At 39.6% G+C, this 19,190-nt stretch overlaps 1 protein-coding gene across 2 annotated transcripts in view; it reads right to left on the minus strand.

Moving 5' to 3' along the window:
* Positions 1-4,763: 4,763 nt before the first annotated feature.
* Positions 4,764-19,190, minus strand: part of LOC142343272 (uncharacterized) — a 31,121-nt gene continuing 16,694 nt past the window's right edge. For both annotated transcript variants that reach the window (XM_075395062.1, XM_075395061.1), the window contains exon 5: positions 4,764-5,768. In XM_075395062.1, the coding sequence (XP_075251177.1) occupies positions 5,653-5,768 (116 nt within the window). In that variant the 3' untranslated portion in view covers positions 4,764-5,652. The remainder of the gene's footprint in view (positions 5,769-19,190) is intronic.

Here is a 19,190-nt window from a genome sequence, read left to right on the forward strand (position 1 = left end):
CTAAGATGCCCTTAATGATTTAGAGTACACATGAGCATCCGAAGTAAAGGTTTGTAAATCGATAAATTTAAACATAAGTCTTAGTCGGCGGCTGTACTTAGTGTCTTGACACTAGGGCGCTTGTGCCGAGTGGTGAACAAAAAGCTTTAGGGGACTAGTTTTTGCGTTCTATTAATGGAATGATAGGGTGAAAAAGTAGTTTTTTAACATTTGAGAACGAGTCAAAAAATAAGATTTTCCCAGTGTTACAGGGCTAATAAGTAGGAGAGGAAACTTAGACTTTGGAGCGCAACTGAGTAGGGCAAGAAACTTAGACAATATGAGTAGTAAAAACATTTTGCACAGCTTGCTTGTTTTCTACCTGCATTTTTAAGACTACATTGAAAACTAATTTAGTAAGTTTCACTGCCCCGAGGATCTAATTGCAAATGTTTGTTACTAAAAATAGTGCCTGCTATTGGACAATAAAGTAATAGTAACGTCTAAATGCTATAAATAAGTTAAATTACGAATCTCAGGAAGCCCCTTGAGCTTTGTTTTGTGACTCCCTTGAGCGTTCTCTTTTCATTAGTTCCACTTCACTTAGATCAGCTAAGGATTACAATTAAATGTCCACAAACTCAAAAGTGTAATTCTTATCTTTTATTCCAGCAACAACGGGAGTAACACTGATTAATACTGCCCGGTGACCACTGACCCCCTGTTTGCTTCTCGCCTCTTCTACCACTGTAACACAGTACTTTAGTTCTAAAACTCTTTATTCTTTGCAAGTTGAACTCTTACTTCAATTATCTTAGCATTCCTAAGAGTACATCTTGCATATATTTGCTGCTTCTAAGCGTAGATCTTAGATCATTTTCAGATTCTGAACGTGAATTTTACATATTTCGCCTTTTTATGCGTAGATCTTTTACAATTTTACGCTTCTAAGCTTAGATTATGAATAGTATCGGCATTTATCAGCATAGACTTGCCTAAATTTAAGTGTAAAATCTATTTTTTTAAAAAAAATTTTATGGTTCTGTTATGTTCAGTTATGTAACATTTATTAAAAGCTAAATTCTTGCTGAGTATATAAACTGTTGATCTGTCATACCAAGTTTGGTTGATTTTAATAAACACTTGACCTGATGGGTTTATCTCTATTTTCAAAATAGTAAATTATCAAAATGTCCAAAGTTATGTACGAAGACCAACTTGTTTCCTTGTCAAGCTACACCAATTTTTCTGTTGATTGATACTTTAAAAACACTGGAGATCTCCACTGCAAAGTTTGCTTGGGTTTGAATAACTCTTTGACATAAAATATAAGAGCTATTTTTGAAATCCGGTTTTCGCACAATTCGCAAACTTTCATCAAAATGAAAGTTTTCCTAGGCAAAAAATCTTTCCGATTGAGGCGCTGTATACATTGGAGATCTGCCACACCACTTTTGGTTGGATTTGAGTAACTCCTTGACCCGACGAAAATTCTCTATATTTAAATTGAGACCTTATCAAAAAGTCCAAAAATACGTTTTAACCTACGTAAAAAAAACTAACTACGTAAAATGTATGCTCTGTTATTCTTAACTCAATGCCTATTATTATCACATTTTGTTTAGTCAGCTTCAAATGGAAACATATGTTTTCAGTGGAGAGCTTAAAAACATTTTTCTGAACCTTTTAAAAATCGTTGTTTTTCTGACGTTGATTTACATAGCACTCTATTTCCTTTAATTTAATATATCTATTAACTTTACATTTCCAAATCAAATTACTCAGTTATTAGATCATTCAGCTTTACAGTTTCGCTCACCTTTGACTGCTTCAATCTAATCTTTTAAAGGTTTGCAGTCAGATAGCCATGCCATACGGTAATGAAAATCACTGCAAAATCTGAACCTATTTTCTTGGAAATCTTAAGTATAGCTTTTGTCCGATACCTATTGATCCTATTCTCTGGAAAACTTGTGATCGTGTGATCGAATTTAGCTGAACAAATTGAATTTAAACATGACAAATTAGTTCAGTATTCACATAGAAAAGTTTACTTTTTGTTTGAACTGAAAAGAGTGATAGAGCATATTTTAGTTGTTAAGAACTTCAATATTTTGATGCTTGATTTTTGGAATTTGGGGTAGATTAATTTGTCGTAACTTCGTCTGACTGGAATTTTATGATTTTTTTGAAGAAAAATTTGTGTACTTTTGTTTCGCCTTGATTTTATTAAGAGGAAATAGGCAGCATAAATTGATAATTTTAAGTCGGCGCGAGTTTTGCTTTGAAAAGTGCTAGTATAAAAATTATTTAATTCGTCTAATCTATTTTTTTTTAAAAAAATACTATAATAAACATAATTTAGCAAAATTTTGAAAGGGAAAATGCTCAAGGAGAAAATCTGTTGTCCCCTATCTACACCTGTTTGTTCTTTGTTGTTTTGTCGTAATAGACGTTTTTTCCTTTAGTCAACAATTTTTCTTAAATCCAAACAAAAGTTTTCAAGCGTTGGAATTCTGAACTCAAACTCAGATAACCTTTTCTTTTAAGAAAAGAATGAACTGGAAATTACAGCAATGAGGCTGCAAGTTTAGCTACAAAATCGAATTAATTATATCAGATGACATCAAACGCATCGATGTTGTCTTCTAAGTTGATTCGTTTGCGCAAATGAAATCGTTTTGCTAACCAATGATCTTCTTTCTGGTCAAGCTTCATTGCATATGAAGTTTTTTCAGAAACTTGTGGTCACTAATCAGGTCACTAATGTGTTTTGAATTATTTGCATCCCGGGTCGAGGTTTGGCGGTGATTTTTCGTAAGAAATGCGGTGAAATGCGGTGAAAAAAAATAATTTTCACCGCGTATTTCTTACATCTTTTAGCGGTGAATGCGGTGACTCGCGGTGAATTATTTATTTTCACCGCGTTTTCAGTATTCTTACAAAAAAGAATCGTCCCCACGCGGGATCGAACCTCTGACCTCCTTCATGCCTTCCACTGCTTAGTCCACTGCGCCAAGTCTAGCTAACATATTTAGAATTTCTTGTGAATTTAAATCAGATTGAGTAAACTTTGGAAATCATATGCGGTGAATTTTTGTAAGAAATGCGGTGAATTTGGCGGTGAATTTTTGTAAGAAATGCGGTGAAATGTGATGAATTATTTTTTTTCACCGCATTCACCGCTTTCACCGCATTTCTTACATTATTTTGCCACAAAAGTTGACGCGGTGAATTTTTGTAAGAAATGCGGTGAATTTTACGGTGAATTTTTGTAAGAAATGCGGTGAAATGCGTTGAAATATTTATTTTCACCGCCTTCACCGCAATCACCGGATTTCTTACAAAATTTCACCGCATTCACCGCATTTCTTACAAAAATTTACCCAAAAACCTCGACCCGGGATGATCAATTTATTACTTGGTAGCACTTTGGTTCTATAAAACATGTGGTTATTTATGTCCACGCTTTCCATTGTTGCAAATTGCAATTTGTTGAAATTGTAAACACTAAATGTTACTGGCTTTGTGTATCATTGGGAATAAAAAATAAAACATCCAGAAAATTGTGTTTATTCAACATTGTTAGTTCTACCAGTATTAACCTTCTTTTTTCAATCGCTTCGAAAGGGAAGTCAGTCACAATCACCGTCGAAATGGTTGTAACTTGCAATGTCTGCCGAGTGTTTAGAAAAAAGAGAAGCCCTCAATGACAGAAATGACTTCCAAAATTATGTGGTGTTTGTGGGTATCATAGCAACACTTTTTATCTAACCAAAAACATCGGGTGAAAATAACGACTTAACGTGAAATTGAAAGTTGCTCAAAAGTTGCCATTGTAAAAAAGAAAAAATTAATTTCGATCTTTTTCGCAAACTGGAGTTTTTTTTAACGTACCCGGACCTTGCTCGCAGTGAGTTTCATTGCTCATTGACTTTCAATTTTAACCAGTACTGAACCAGGCAAAAAGAAGTATAAAACCTTTTGTCAGTCTGCTCAGACTACATTAAGAAACATCCCCCTCTGTCCCTCTTCTTCGCAGCCTCATCTACATTCTTGGTCAACACTGCACAGAATGTTCCACATTTCTCTCATCATCAGACTGTGCATACAAAGAACTGACAGACTGCACATAGCAAATTTTGAAAATTTCGAATAACTGATCTCATGCTTAAAATTTTTAAAATGGCGATACCCTCAAAAGCTAACTAAACCATATATTGGTGTATTCACATCTAAGCCACATATTGATGCATCAGTGGAGGTCGGTGGAGGTCGGTAGCGGAGGTCGGTAGCGGAGGTCGGTAGCGGAGGTCGGTAGCGGAGTTCGGTAGCGGAGTTCGGTAGCGGAGGTCGGAGGCGGAGTTCGGAGGTCGGAGGTGGAGGTCGGAGGTTCGAGGCGGAGGTAGGTGTGCGAGTATATGTATATATATATATATATATATACTGCGGCTTAAGCAGAAAATTACTGTTAGCGCAAACGTTCTGTTCTGTGCCACCCAAGCAAGTTTTTTCCTGTTAGGAAATATGGGTCTCTCCCATTATTGCGCCCATGATATTATAGCCTCCGTTAGGGAATTTTTACGGTTTTTTTGGGGAGAGGAGGGGGGTGGCTGGGAGGTGTTTATACGTTCTATGGACATTACGTGGGGCGGGGGGGGGGGAGGAGGTAGGGGGAGGGCATCATGGGGAAAGTGGCCGATATATTCTATTGATTACTGTTGTTTGCTACAGTTATATCATTCTTGGACTACATGTATAACGTTGGTCTGTCAAAATCTAAATAAACACAAAACAGGCGATCATAAATTCTGTCCAGTTAATATAGATTTATCTAAAACTTTTTTATGAGCAAATATAGAACTTCTATACGGCATAGATTTATATCGAGATAAAGCTATTCTCAGATTTCAGGTAAAAACCGTAAAATGGCGACGAACAAAGAAATAAAAAAGGAACTCTATTATAAATTTTAAAGATTTTATTTCATGGTTTCAATGAAAACTAGCATCCGCAGAAAATTAGAGGGTGAGGTTATGAAAATTAGAGGGTGGGCCTATTTTAGAGGGTGAGGTTATGAAAATTCGCTAGAAACTGGGGACATAATTTGGTGATTAAAACACAACCTTTTCATTTCAAACTCAAATCTCTGACAGATATTTTGTGCCCATTTTCAGCCGTGTTCGATCTTTTCACGCACTATTATTTCAAAGTCTGAATTAGAGCATATGTGAGTCAAATGGGACATTAACAGACTCTGAATCAGAACTGACTTATTAATAAATCAGTACTGATTGATAGGCTGTTCATGTCACATTGTTGAAAAATATTCTGAATCAGTACTGAATTCTAAAATCAGCAGGCGCCCATTCATAGCTACTCAGGGTCTTTTTATATTCTATTTTTTTTAAATCAGGCACTGAAAACCTAATTTTGAACCTAATTTTGTTCTCTTTTTTCTGTCGACCTATAAGTATTGATTTTTCTCCGTTAATAGAAACCTCAGAGATCGACTCTGGAGTATTCTCTTAGCAGCCTTGTATTTGAACTGATCAGACTCTGAATCAGGCTCTGAATCAGAGCTGATGGTCTCTGTAGACATGGTACGGTTAGGGTTAACGATCAGAAAGGGGTCACTAGGAAAGGTCATAAAGAGGTCACTTAAAAATGAGTTCAACATGAGCAGTTCTTTTTGGTCTCTTCTGCATGTGGGGTTGTTCTACTGTCTAGAGTGACTGTGTCCTTCACTGAGGCTTCTGTATTGTGGCTCTTCTTGTATATTGACTCCGCTGAAACAAAAAACTCTTTTCCATTTTTTTATCATCACTGAAATAATCGCTATCGCAAGTGGGTCGAGGTATCACCGCGTAATTATTCCTACATTTTTAAAGGCAGGATTTATATACCGGGCTGGCCTCTTTATTCAGTGAAATTTTCACTCCTTGTTCACACATCGTAGCGAAAAATTAGAAGACTCATTTTTTAGCCCTTCGAGGTTACTTTTGACTTCTATTTAAAAATATACAAAATCTAAAGCACGTTGAAAAAGAAGAGCGAGTTCAAAAATTGGAAGAAAGTTAGAAAAGCCAAAGAAAAGGAAAGAAATACAGGGAGGGGAATGTAAATTATTTTATAAGTTTATTTGTGAAAAAAAAATGTTAATACATTTTATTTGAAAAAAAAAATCAATTAAACAAATTTGCTCAAAAACAACACGAAGAGACAATGTTATAAAGAAACAGGTATTCAAAAGAAAAAAAAACAGAAAACAAAAACTTTTTCCACTTTCTCACGGTTTCTTCTTCGTCTCAGTTACCATTTTAATTTTCAAATTTTTAAGAAGATTTGTTGTAGCTCTACAGGATTCCCAACATAAACAGATCAAATTAAAATTTATAGAAACAGAAGAGGCTTAAAAAACAGAAATTTCAACAGAAGAGGCTAAAAATTTAAAAAAGGGAAAAAAGCGCCTTAATTTTTTGAACTCTTTAACTAATACTTTAGGAAATAGTAGTTTATGTTTATTCTCTGTTGTTTATTTCGCAATGAATAAACAAATTGAACGATTGTGTCACAACTGATGAAACGAAAAGCCTAGGAAACTATCTCTTTACAGAACGAGGAAAACAATTGAGACATTTTGTAGACATTTTGGTGGCTCTCTATGCAGCTACTTTTTATGCAGGTTCAGGCCCCTATTTGTCAAAATTCGTGGTTCAACGAAGGCACTATTTGAACCTTATTATAACTTTATTGGTTGATTATTTCAAACAAAATTTTTTCAAAAAAAATTAAATTTACTCAATTTTACCGGGCTTTTACGCTAAACATACTTTGCATAAATCATTAAAAATATAGTTCTATCGAAAATTACAAATTTGAGCGTGCATTGGTTACCTGATACCAGAACATTAGCTGTTATAGCGTATAAAAAAGAAGAAAGTTTTTTTTTAAATTCTGTTATCTGAGGATTATCTGCGATGGTTCAAATGACTATTTTCTTTTAATCTTAGCTGGTTTTATGTTGCTTGTGTATTTCAACTTAATGAGAAAGCGAAGCAGTCTCAAGTATAATTGAGGTTAAAGTTACTGATTTAGTTCTTTGAAGGTCATTTTAAAAAGATTAAAACAAGAAAAAGAACTACCTGATGCAAGAACAAAAAATGTTCTATTAAAAGTTTATATGACTTTTGAAGCTTAAATTCGCGTTGGTTCTTACACTGTCCAGTTTGTCGCAAATTGATTGGTTTTCCAACAGTTTTTATAATTGATTTGGCGGAAATTCTATAGGAGGTATGTCATTGTTTTCAACTCAATAAGAAAGGTGAATATTTCAGTCAAACGGAAAAACATTTTTTCTTGACTATAGCAGAATAATTTTGAGGACATTTTCTTCTGATTATTTTAGTTTTCAATTGACTCATAGATTAAATGATCAAACTGGAAACTTTTTTTTTTACTAATGTCAGGAAATTTAATTTCAAAAAACCGATGAAAATTTTGTGTGATTCAACACTGATTCTTTCTCATCTGAAATTTGATTCACCTCAGCAGCGTGAGTTATTTGAGATACAATAACGTCATTGCTTTTGCATGAAAAATAATAAAGACTTTATACTCCTTCTTCGATTTGCAACGTAAGCTCTGAAAAGAGAGAATTTCTTTTACTGGTTTGCTTTAAATTAAACAAAATTCAAAATTGTGCAAATAGAGGACACAAGAACTAGAAATTGCTTGAAATGAAATTCTCGATGAAAAGACAAAACGTGACAAAATATTCGAATCTATCTTTTGATTTCATATCATTCTTTAACTAAAAATTTTGTTCATTCAACTGGTTCCTTCTTCTGTTTCTATTGTCTGCGAAATTATCTTTTATTTTGGAACAACGCAATTGATTTTATGTCTGGTAATATTATTTGAAGATGAGGGTTCTGAAATGTTTTTTTTTCCGGAAAAAAATTCATTTTGTGTTTTTCGTCTCGGGTCGTTTCGTCTCAGAATAAAGAGAAAGTTTTGACCGACTAGAGAGGTATGCTGGAATAGTCTTTGCAGGCTTGCACAAGCCGTCTTGTTATTAATGTTGTCAGCTTTTTGTATGAAAGTTCAAAATCATGCCGATAAGAGCTGTATTGAATTGAACTGCCTTAAATTTTTGAAGACCAGAGTTCTTGGCTCAAATTGTTTCATGAGCTTCCGCGGTCGAACTCCAACGGTTATCTTTGAATATCTGGTTAGATTTTCGCTGACAACATCTTATCTTTCAAGGTGCAAAATCTTAAAGAATATTGCAGAGTCTTGCAAGATAACCGTCTGATTAGCACTGCGGCCTCACCATTATCGGAAAAGTAATAATCAATGAAATTTCAGCTTTATTTATGAGAATATCTCTCTCATGATGTGAAGTTAAAATTTTTTTGACTTTTACTTATCTTTTCAAAAAAATTTCAAACAAGTGAAAAAAGCTATCAAAATAAATTCAAAAATTGTGTTGAGGTCATAATATTTGCACAGTGTGCTGCAAGTGTAGTGGAAATTACGATTTCAGCACAGTACTGTTTTTGCTCCTCTGGGTAAAACAAAGTTGTCACCCTAATACCATATGAGCGTGGAAAACAATAACATTGAATATACGGCAAAAATAGGCTTTCTCTTCTATGTAATTACTTATTTTGGTCGATTTTATTCGTCCTTTTAAATGGTTTTTTCACTTATTTTTTATCCATATGCGTCCTCCTTTCTTGTGTGTGTGTGTGTGTGTGTGTGGGGGGGGGGGCAATACAGGACGACAAATCAAATCTAATATACTGTCTTCTGTTCGAACTGGACGAAAATAAAATACTTCCTGAATATTGCGACTTTGTTATTATTCACCGATAATGTGTTCACAGGCATCCACATTGATTAGAAGTCATTGGAAACAACCGAGAAAAATTGCGGACCGCTATCTATGGCTATACCTGGCACGTGCTATGGTATGCAATCCGGAAACAAAGAGCCGCTCAATACAGCGAAGCGCGACGCGCGCGATATGCGCCCACCGGCCCGTCAACAAGGATTAAATAATCATTGGATATTGACAGTTTGCATGTATTAATTACTTTTGTGATCCATTTAATGCAAAATTCTAGTGTCATTGATTTGAAACTGTTAGTAACTAAACAAATCTAAGCGAGAATATTAACCAATCAGAATCGAGTATTTAAATTACGTATAGAATTGCGTCTAATATACACAAAAAGTTCCGGAAAAGTTCGTATAACCTAATTTTAAGTAAATAATACCATGATATGTATCGAATAAGGCGGTTTTAGGCTTAATATTTTTAGGTTCTCTAGACGATTGTTGATCGATTATGAACTGATTCTGACGTCAATGACATCAGACAAAAAACCAGTAAAAGAGCATCAAAAAAACCTTGCCGTCTAAACTCTCACTTGTTGCTATGTTCGCCAAAACTTATACGTTGCTTCATGATGATTTATAGACGATTTTGATCATTTGCTACATAATACGAAAAGATTGAATTGAAACTCCAAAACGGTAGACTGTTTTACTTCTCAGCTACATTTTGGTACCGCGACGCTTACGAACACCATTTGTTAGCATAAATGTCGCAATAAGGTTATTAAATAGGAGTAAATGTCGACATACGAATATGTCATTAACTGATGAAATTGACAGTTATGATTAGAATATCACAGATTTTCAGTGCTGTCCAATTTATTGAGTTCCAGACAGTTTGTTACAGCTTCTTGAAACACCTTTAAATTACAATAATGGATCCGTTGGTGTCAAAAAATTGACATCCGAGTGTGCAAAAACAGCTGAGTATTTGTGCACACCGCTCGTAGACGAAGTTTCACAATGATTTGGAATGGATTCAAGACGACGTGAAAGCTGCAGTGAAGAGAGAGCTTGTCATTGCGACTGATAAAGAAGTTGAGAAACGAGCAACAACTGCTTTTTCAGGAACGGTCAACGGCCTGTTCTTGACGACACATTGAAAAAAATTGATGAGGTTGATCTGTGGCATGGCTTGTGATAAATTGACGCCTTGCTTTGCTTACTAGATAAGATTAAACCGCATCAGTGTCTTTGTGAAAACGACAAAACTGTAAGAACAGAACAATTATTTTTGTGGCAGTAATTTAAAGTAAATATTGATTTTGACGGCAAGAGACCCAACCCGTATTTTTTCGATAATTCAGGGGTATTAATATCAAACAATTACTGTGAAAAATATTCGTAACCGGTAACCAATAACCTCACAAATATAATTTTTGAGACGCAAAAACAACGATTTTGAAAATTTTTGGTCGAATTGTCGAAAACTTGTAAAAAAAGATCAAGTCGGTTCGTATATCAAAAAATTACCTCTGATATAGAGAAAAATTCGAGAACATAATGCTAAGTTGTTCAATTTTGAAAACTTTTGGTCAATTTTGAGGCAAATCAAAAAAAATTGGATAAAAGCATAAAATTTTGACAAATTTCGTGAAAATTATGATTTTTCAACCAGAAGGTTTGCTAATTGAGTGAAACTCAATACACACAGAAAACTTGTGGAAAAAATCCACAACCTCCGGCCTAAAGAAAAAAAAATTTTTTTCAATTCACAGAAATTTTTCTCGTCGCCCTTTTATGCAACGTTTCGTACGCGTCCTTTTTGTTCTTTCACTCGTCAATTGTCCGAGTTCCATTTTTTTCAGTAACGTCGCTCTACCAAAAGCTTTTGCTTTTCGTTTCTCCGTCTACTTTTCCGGATTTCGATGTATTATGTCATATGTGATGTAGTATGTGGCTGTTTTTGTTGCAGTATGTTGATTATGCTAGTATGCTGGTCAGTTGCTTTAGCCTTGTTGCTTTCTAGGGTGTGACTTAAGTTTGTTCTAGAGTTACGGCTAGTTGGTCCCTGGACTTTTCCAACTTAATAATTTACTAGCTCCCCTGTTGTAGTATATTGATTTTTGCTGCTGTGTGTTAGCGTGTAACTGTATGAATGTTAGTTGGTTTAGGGTTTTGCCATCTAGGGTGTGACTTAAGTTCATTCTGGAGTTACGGCTAGATTGTTTCTTAACTTTTCCAGCTTTCATAGAATACAAAAGCGCTGCATATTACTTACCTTTTGCTGTAGATTGTTTAATATTGTTGGTATGCTGATCGGGTGTTTAGGTCTGAATGTTGCTAGGGGGTGACTTAAGTTTATTCTGGAGTTACGGCTAGTAAATTTCTTGCTCTTTTCATCCATTTAGCATACTACTGCTTTGCCGTAAATTAGTTCGTTATTTGTTTATATTAGACCCATAATGACTTGTGCTAGTTTGTCTCTTGCAGTGGCATCTCTCCTTCTCCCTAGGGTGTGACTTAAGTTTGTTCTGGAGTTACGGCTAGTTTTTTTGGTTGAGTTTGCTGCTGGGGTCTGCTAGCATAGTGTTCCCCGACCTCCCATTTCGCTGTTTAATCGTCTCCCGCCCGTTCCGTCTCGCCTTTCCGCTTCGCTGCGCGTTACTCGCTCAATGCCTCTGTTCTGCCGGTCTCGTTTCCCGTTTCTTCGTGCGTCGCTCGTTCAGCGTTTCCGTCCCATCCGTTGCGTCGACCGTTTCTTACCCGCGTTTTCGCCAGTTCCGTTCCGTTCTCTGTTGCGTTGCGCGCCGTTTGCCCGTCCTTCACGCCCCGTCCGTTTCGTCTCCCATTTCGTCGCGCTTTATCCACCCGGACCTCTTTCGCGGGTTACCGGTCTTTCTGAGTCTCACGCTGCGTAAAAGCACGTTAGACACTCTCTTACTTTCGTTGCTTACTTTCGCCGAGTAAATCATTACTCGGTAACTTCCCTACTGCTCTTCGGCGGCTTGATTATCAAGTCGTTGTCATTTGGGTTCGGTATAACCCTCATTCCACGTGTTTGGTTGAAAGTTACTTAACATTGATAAATTATCCATTTCAATATCATGGCTGAACAGCATGAGAAATTGAAAAAGCTCTCCAATGCAAGATCTAATCTAGAATCTGAGTTACGTAACATCCATATCGGGGTTAAAGTCAAGACAGGAGGGTTAAAGTTGAACGCTTGGTTTCTAAGTTGAAGGATATTTTCACTAAACTAGTGCAGAAGAACGAGAGCTGTTTGACTTAGCCAGTAAAGCGGAGAACCCAGATTCAATTTACCCTGTCCTTGAGCAATGGTTGGATGATGTAACCAAGAACAATGATAAATTCTTGATTACGGCTAGAAGCTATATTGACTCAGTTGATGACCGAGACACCGTATGTGAGGGCGTTAATCCTCAAGGGCAGTCTAAGAGAAGTTCACGCCGAACAACATCATCAATGTCTAGCCAGCGTAAATATGACTTTCTCATGGCAAAATTAAAACGCGAAGAGGCCGAGAAACAAGAACAAGCTGCCATGCGCCTCGCTAAACAAAAACACGAAATTGCCAGGAGAAAAAAGGAGCTTGAAATACAAATGGAACAGATGGCACTTCAAGAATTGGAGGAAGACCACCGCCAGCGTGTTGCAGCAGCTAAATTAGATGAGGCTGATTTAATGGATAATCATTCATTGTTTAGTCACCACTCAAGTGAACTGAATTTGTTTAAAGATAGGGGATCAGATAGAAGTCAGGGACTTGTTCAGGACTGGGTAAATTAGTTTCCAGCAGGTAATTCAAGTGAGTTAAACTTTTCTCGTCCTGGTTCAGCAACCACCGACCCTCCTGTTAAAGATACTGCCCCCATTAATCTTCCAGAAAACACAAGTAATGTTGCCGATAACTTACATCATCTTGAAATGCTTTCTCAGTACACACGGCCAGGTGTTGCAATTTCTGTTGCCCAGCAGGAAGCTTTGTATCGGGAATATCTCCAGGCTCAACTGCAGCAATCACTCGGTGATCAAAGGGTCGAGCAGGCACACAGTCCCTCAGGAAGTGGTAAGGTGAACGCAGTGAACCAAGTACCAGTCGACGTACAAAATGTCGAACTCCAACCACTTCAGCCACCTTTGCAACCTCCCCGGCCACCAACACCCGTTATCGCACCAACGAACTCCATTTTTGTACCTGATTTTTCAACAAACCCACAAGTAAATCAGTTCTTGGGTCGGAAAAGCTCCAGTGAGCCTGGTCAATTACATATGTCGATGCCTCATGTTCCACAACAACAGAATCCATCTCAAAGTAACACTCCACGCCAAACACAAGTCCCTATTGCCCATTCCCCGCATAATGTCCCTCCACCTCTAAACCCAATCGTGAACCCGCCACCCGTAATCCCGCCTCGACAATTATTTAATCCTCAGCCTCCCGTGATTCCGTCGCCCATTCCAGCGAGCACAGCAACATACTTACCCGTCCCCAACATTCCACAACAAAACATTGTCCAGTCACCTCAAGCGCGCCTGGTACCGTGCCCTACCGCATCGAAACCTCCATTGAACTGTAACCTTGATCTGAACTTGTGAAGATTTCCTCAGACTCACCCCACAAACGTAAAAGAGGCGACAAATAATGCAACCGTCTTCAACAACATTCAACCGACCCTACCCCCAAGCACAGCTAACCCCACCATCATCCATCCCATCTTGCAAATGAGTGCAAAACATAATCCAAATAGCAACTACGCAGCTAACTGTAGCATCCCTGTTAACCCCTTTAGTACAACTACTAACATCGCGCCACCTTTCGTCACGCCGGTTATACATCCAACATACGGTCATACTGCTCCGATACCATTGTGCTGGGGTGGCCCACCGCATCCCACGCCTCCAGCGCCAGTATCTGAAAATGCAAGCTTGATTAAGGCATTCACTGACTTCTTAACTAGCAAGAGGAATGACCCGCTACCCGAATGGAAGTTGTCCCAATACAATGGGGATCCCCTACAGTGGCACGAATGGTATGGTCAATTTAAAAGCGCAATTGACTCTCAGTCCTTAACTGATGATGTAAAATTGACTTACCTTAAGACCCTCGTAACAGGTAAAGCTAAAACAGCTATAGCTGAGTTCGCCTACTGCGGCGCAATGTACAAAGACGCACTGAGGACCTTAGAACGTAAATTTGGCCAACCACAGGCGGTCGTAAGTGCTCATTTGGATAAACTCAAGAGCTTCCCACCATTGAAGATGCACAATAGAGATAACATCCTTAACTACTCGGGGTGCATTTCAAGTCTTGTCGGGGTATTTAAATCGCTCTCATACGATTCAGATTTAAAGAGTGCTGCACTTCTCAACGCTGCCGTACAGAAGTTACCACCCAACATGAAGGAGTCATGGTCACTCTTCACGGTCAAAAAGCATTGGGTGAAACCTACTCTTCTCGATTTCAACGATTGGTTAAAAGAGAAGGCCCAATTTAATGAAGAATACCGCAACTAAAGCAAGGACTGAGGATGCCATCAACTCAGTAACAAGATCAAAAGTTGCTTCGAAGGCATTCGCTGCAAATACACAACACAAGAGTAACTCTAAGCCGCAACAGAGATCCCCGTTAACATCAATCTCTATTTGCATTGTTTGCAAAGGCAGCCACCGGTTGTGGGAATGTCGTGTCTTCAAAGAAAAGACCCCCACGCAGAGAGCCAAGGTCGTGGCTGAGGCAAAGCTCTGTTTCTCTTGTTTGCGTGATAAACACATGCTTAGGCAATGCCCAAGTCCCCGTAAAGGTAGGAAAGATGGTTGCAACAGCTCCCATAACACCTTACTTCATGGAGCTGAAAGGGTTTTTCCAGCTAAACCCTCAACAAACAACAACATCGATACTTCGAAGTCGAACCCAGGTACAAGTAGGCCATCTACGGGTCAACAGCAACCAAGCAAAACAACCACTTTGTCTTCCGTGACGGATGTTAAAGACCTCCTTCAGGTCACGGAACTGAAACTTACTAATTCTTCTGGCACTAGTACTACGGCGTTGGTTTTATGCGATACCGCTTGCAGTAACTCTTGGGTGTCCGATAGTCTCGCAGCTAGACTCGGTTTGCAGGGTACCGCATTAAAACTGACCGTCAAGGGTATAAACACGGAAGAACTCATAGACACAAAGGTAGTTCAATTGACTGTGACACCTCATAAAGACCAAGACTTCGAAGCATTCACTGTGCGTCCCTACGTGAGAGAAACATTAAACGTAGGTTCCCACATCATTGACGTCAAGTCCATGCACGAAACTTACTCACATTTGGCAGTTCTAGATCCAGTAAGATATAGCTATGGAGAAATTGAGATGATACTTGGACAGTATGTCTACCATGCCATCCGCCCGTTCGAGTATTTTTCAGCCGACGAAAAGTGCTCACCGTTCGCTGTCCGCTTACCCATAGGTTGGGTTTTAAGTGGCCCACTCCCGTCAAGTTCAAGTTCAGTCTCGGTGTGTTTCAAAGCCAGTATTGAACAGGATTTTGAGTTAGCTTGTCAGGTTAAATCTTGGTATGATATGGAATCGTACGGCGCGTTCAAGCAAGTTGACCCACGATTCGCAGCGGATGCTCGCGCGCAGGAAATACTTGAAACAACAACTTTCCATAACGGCCAAAGATACGATGTCGGTATGTTATGGGCTGATGACAACATCCAACTCCCGAATAACTACTTTTCATCACTGGTACAACTCAAGTCTCTCGAAAAGCGGCTCTCGAGAGATACATCATTGAAAGAAAATTATGCTAGTACCATCCGTGAAGACTTGGAAAATGGTTACTTGATTACAGTCCCTGATGCTCACAAGGTTGAGCAGCGGTCGAATAAAGAGTGGTACCTACCACATCATCCCGTAATCAATCCGAACAAACCGGGGAAAGTACGTAGGGTATAAAATGGTGCAGCAAAGTTCCACGGTACTTCTTTGAATAAATCTTTGCTCACTGGCCCCGACCTGCTCCAAAACCTAATCCACGTACTACTTAGGTTCCGTCAACATCAATTCGCCGTGTCCGCAGATATTGAGGGTATGTTCCTCCAAGTGGGTGTCCCTGACTGTGACCAGCCATCACTGCGTTTTTTGTGGCGGGAGGACCCCACAACAAATGTTGTAGTGTATGAATACACGGGCCATATATTCGGGGCTAAAGACTCGCCCACATGCGCTAACTATGCACTGCAACGCACGGCCCGAGACAATGTTATTCAGTACCCGGAAGCAACCAAAGCCGTCCTAGAAAAATTCTACATGGACGATTACTTGGATTCAGTGGAGTCACCTGAGAGGGTTCTCAAAAGATCGAAGGAGTTGGTGCAACTTCTCCATCTAGGTGGGTTCAAGCTTACTAAGTTCGTAAGCAATGCACCAAATCTGGCTGATCGAATTGATGGGTCACCTCAATCCACCGAACCAAAAGTAATTGCCTCATCTAAGGAGGAATCTTCGCACGTGCTTGGGTTGAAATGGGATCACAACAATGATACTCTAGTTGTGAGTCGGGGTACCTCCAGTACAGTAACTAAGTCTTTAACAAAACGCTTGTTATTGAGCCTAGTGTCTAAGGTATTCGATCCCATCGGCCTAGTGGAACCATTCACCGTTGGTGCCCGATTGTTACTAAAGGACATCTGGCGTGCCAGCGGGCAACACTGGGATGAAGAGTTACCAAAGGGCGCTGCTGAAAGGTTCCTCGAATGGAGTGTAGAACTACCCAAGCTTGCCGCAATCACTACACCAAGGAGCTACTTTTCTGGAAACTTTGAAGACCTGGAACTCCACATGTTTGTCGATAGTTCACAAGATGTTTTCAGTGCCGTTGCATTTCTCCGAGCTCGAGTAACTACTTCGAGTGTTCCCCAAACGGAGCCTGCGTTTGTCCTGGGTAAAGCTCGCGTAGCACCTATGAAGGTCATGACTGTTCCAAAGCTGGAATTACAGGCAGCGCTACTGGCCGCTCGATTGAAACAGGATATCTGTCGAGCTCTCACAGTAAAAGTCAACAGGGTTTTCATGTGGACCGACAGCACCACTGTCTTGCAATGGCTTAACTCTGCAACCAAAAACCCAATATTTATTGCAAACCGTGTTTGCGAAATCTTAGAACACACTAGCGTTGACGAATGGAACCACGTTGCCTCAAGCGATAATCCGGCAGACGCCGGCACTCGTGGTATGTCCGTTGAGGTTTTGCAATCAAGTAGCTGGGTGAGAGGTCCAGATTTCTTAAGAACCAAGCAATTCCCGTTCGAACCAAGCACTGAAGTAGTTAATAACATCAAACATGGTATAGTAACTAAGGAAACTGACGAAACCAATACATCATTGGCCGCATCCGTAACCAAGTCAACTAAGAAACCGCCCCCGCAACTAATTCCTTTTGATAAGTACAGTTCTCATCAGGAGTTGCTACGGATAACAGCGTACGCGCTCCGCTTGTTACCTTCTCACGAACGTTACCGTAATGCCGATGGTAGCGTCACAGACCCCACGGAGCTTGACGAAGCCGAGCGTCATCTCCAGTACCTTGTCCAAGGGGAGTCATTTAATGCGGAGAGAAAAGATCTCCTCGAAAACAAACCCGTTAAACGGAGTAGCCGTATTGCCCCGTTTTCACTTTTTTTGGCCCAAATCGTCTAATCCGATCGACAGGCCGCATCAAGCGGTTGGTCGAATTTGACTTTGATGTAAAACATCCTATCGTTCTGGACGCACGCCATGCATTTGTAAAGTTGTTCCTCAGGCACACGCACTTTAAACATCATCATCAAGGTATTGACTACCTGAGGGCTAAAATACAGGAACGTTATACCATCCTTAAGTTACGATCCTCACTGCGTTCAATTAAATCCAGCTGCGTCACGTGTAGACAGTTTCGAGCTGCCACTATCCAACCAATCATGGCTGACCTCCCAGTAGAAAGACTCGCATACCAGTCTCCTCCCTTCACAAACACCGGGTTCGACTACTTCGGCCCGCTGTATGTTACTGTACGTAGGACTACCGAGAAGAGGTGGGGTTTCCTCTTCACATGCTTAACTACTCGAGCCGTCCATGTTGAAATCGTTCCTTCCATGGACGCCAGTTCGTGTGTAATGGGAGTGGAGCGGTTCGTCTCTCGTCGAAGCACACCGACCATTATTTGGTCTGATAATGGTACTAATTTTGTTGGCGCGGAAAAAGAATTACGCGAGAACATCGAAAAGTGGAACACCATCAACATCGCCGTGGAACTTGCCCACAAAGGCATCAAGTGGAGGTTCAATCCGCCTAGTGCGCCACACCAAGGTGGCATCTGGGAGAGGCTAGTACGTAGTTTCAAGCGCGTACTTTACACAATCCTTGGAACACGTCGCCTCACGGATGAGGTTTTAAGTACCATTTTTTGTCTGGTCGAACATGCACCTAATTCACGTCCGCTAACGCCCGTAAGCGCCGACCCGTCCGACCTAGGAGCATTAACACCTAATCACTTTCTCCTCGGTAACCAAGCACGTAGTCTCCCGTCCATCATTGGCGTAGATGAGTTTGATCACCGTAAACGTTACGCCCGCGCGCAGTCTTACGCTAACGCTATTTGGTCTCGTTGGATCAAAGAATACGTACCGGCGCTGAACCGATGTTCCAAGTGGCAGACGCCTGCCGAGCATCACCTTAAGACCAGTGATTTGGTTTGGTTAGTTGAAGAGACCAACCCAAGGGGTTACTACCCCACTGCTCGGATCACTGAACTTCGTTACGGTTCCGACAGCGTCGCACGCTCCGCCGTATTGCGCACGTCCTCCGGATCGCTCGTCCGCCCGCTTGTAAAATTAGTACCAATTCTCCCAGCATCTTCTGGGCCGGAGGATGTTAGTAACTAAATAAATCTAAGCGAGAATATTAACCAATCAGTATCGAGTATTTAAATTACGTATAGAATTGCGTCTAAAATACACAAAAAGTTCCGGAAAAGTTCGTATAACCTAATTTTAAGTAAATAATACCATGATATGTATCGAATAAGGCGGTTTTAGGCTTAATATTTTTAGGTTCTCTAGACGATTGTTGATCGATTATGAATTGATTCTGACGTCAATGACATCAGACAAAATACCAGTAAAAGAGCATCAAAAAAACCTCGCCGTCTAAACTCTCACTTGTTGCTATGTTCGCCAATACTTATACGTTGCTTCATGATGATTTATAGACGATTTTGATCATTTGCTACATAATACGAAAAGATTGAATTGAAACTCCAAAACGGTAGACTGTTTTACTTCTCAGCTACAGAAACATTGTCCTCTTGTTG

This window comes from Convolutriloba macropyga, chromosome 7 (assembly GCF_964194025.1).
Source record: "Convolutriloba macropyga chromosome 7, txConMacr16.3, whole genome shotgun sequence".
Taxonomy (NCBI): domain Eukaryota; kingdom Metazoa; phylum Xenacoelomorpha; order Acoela; family Convolutidae; genus Convolutriloba; species Convolutriloba macropyga.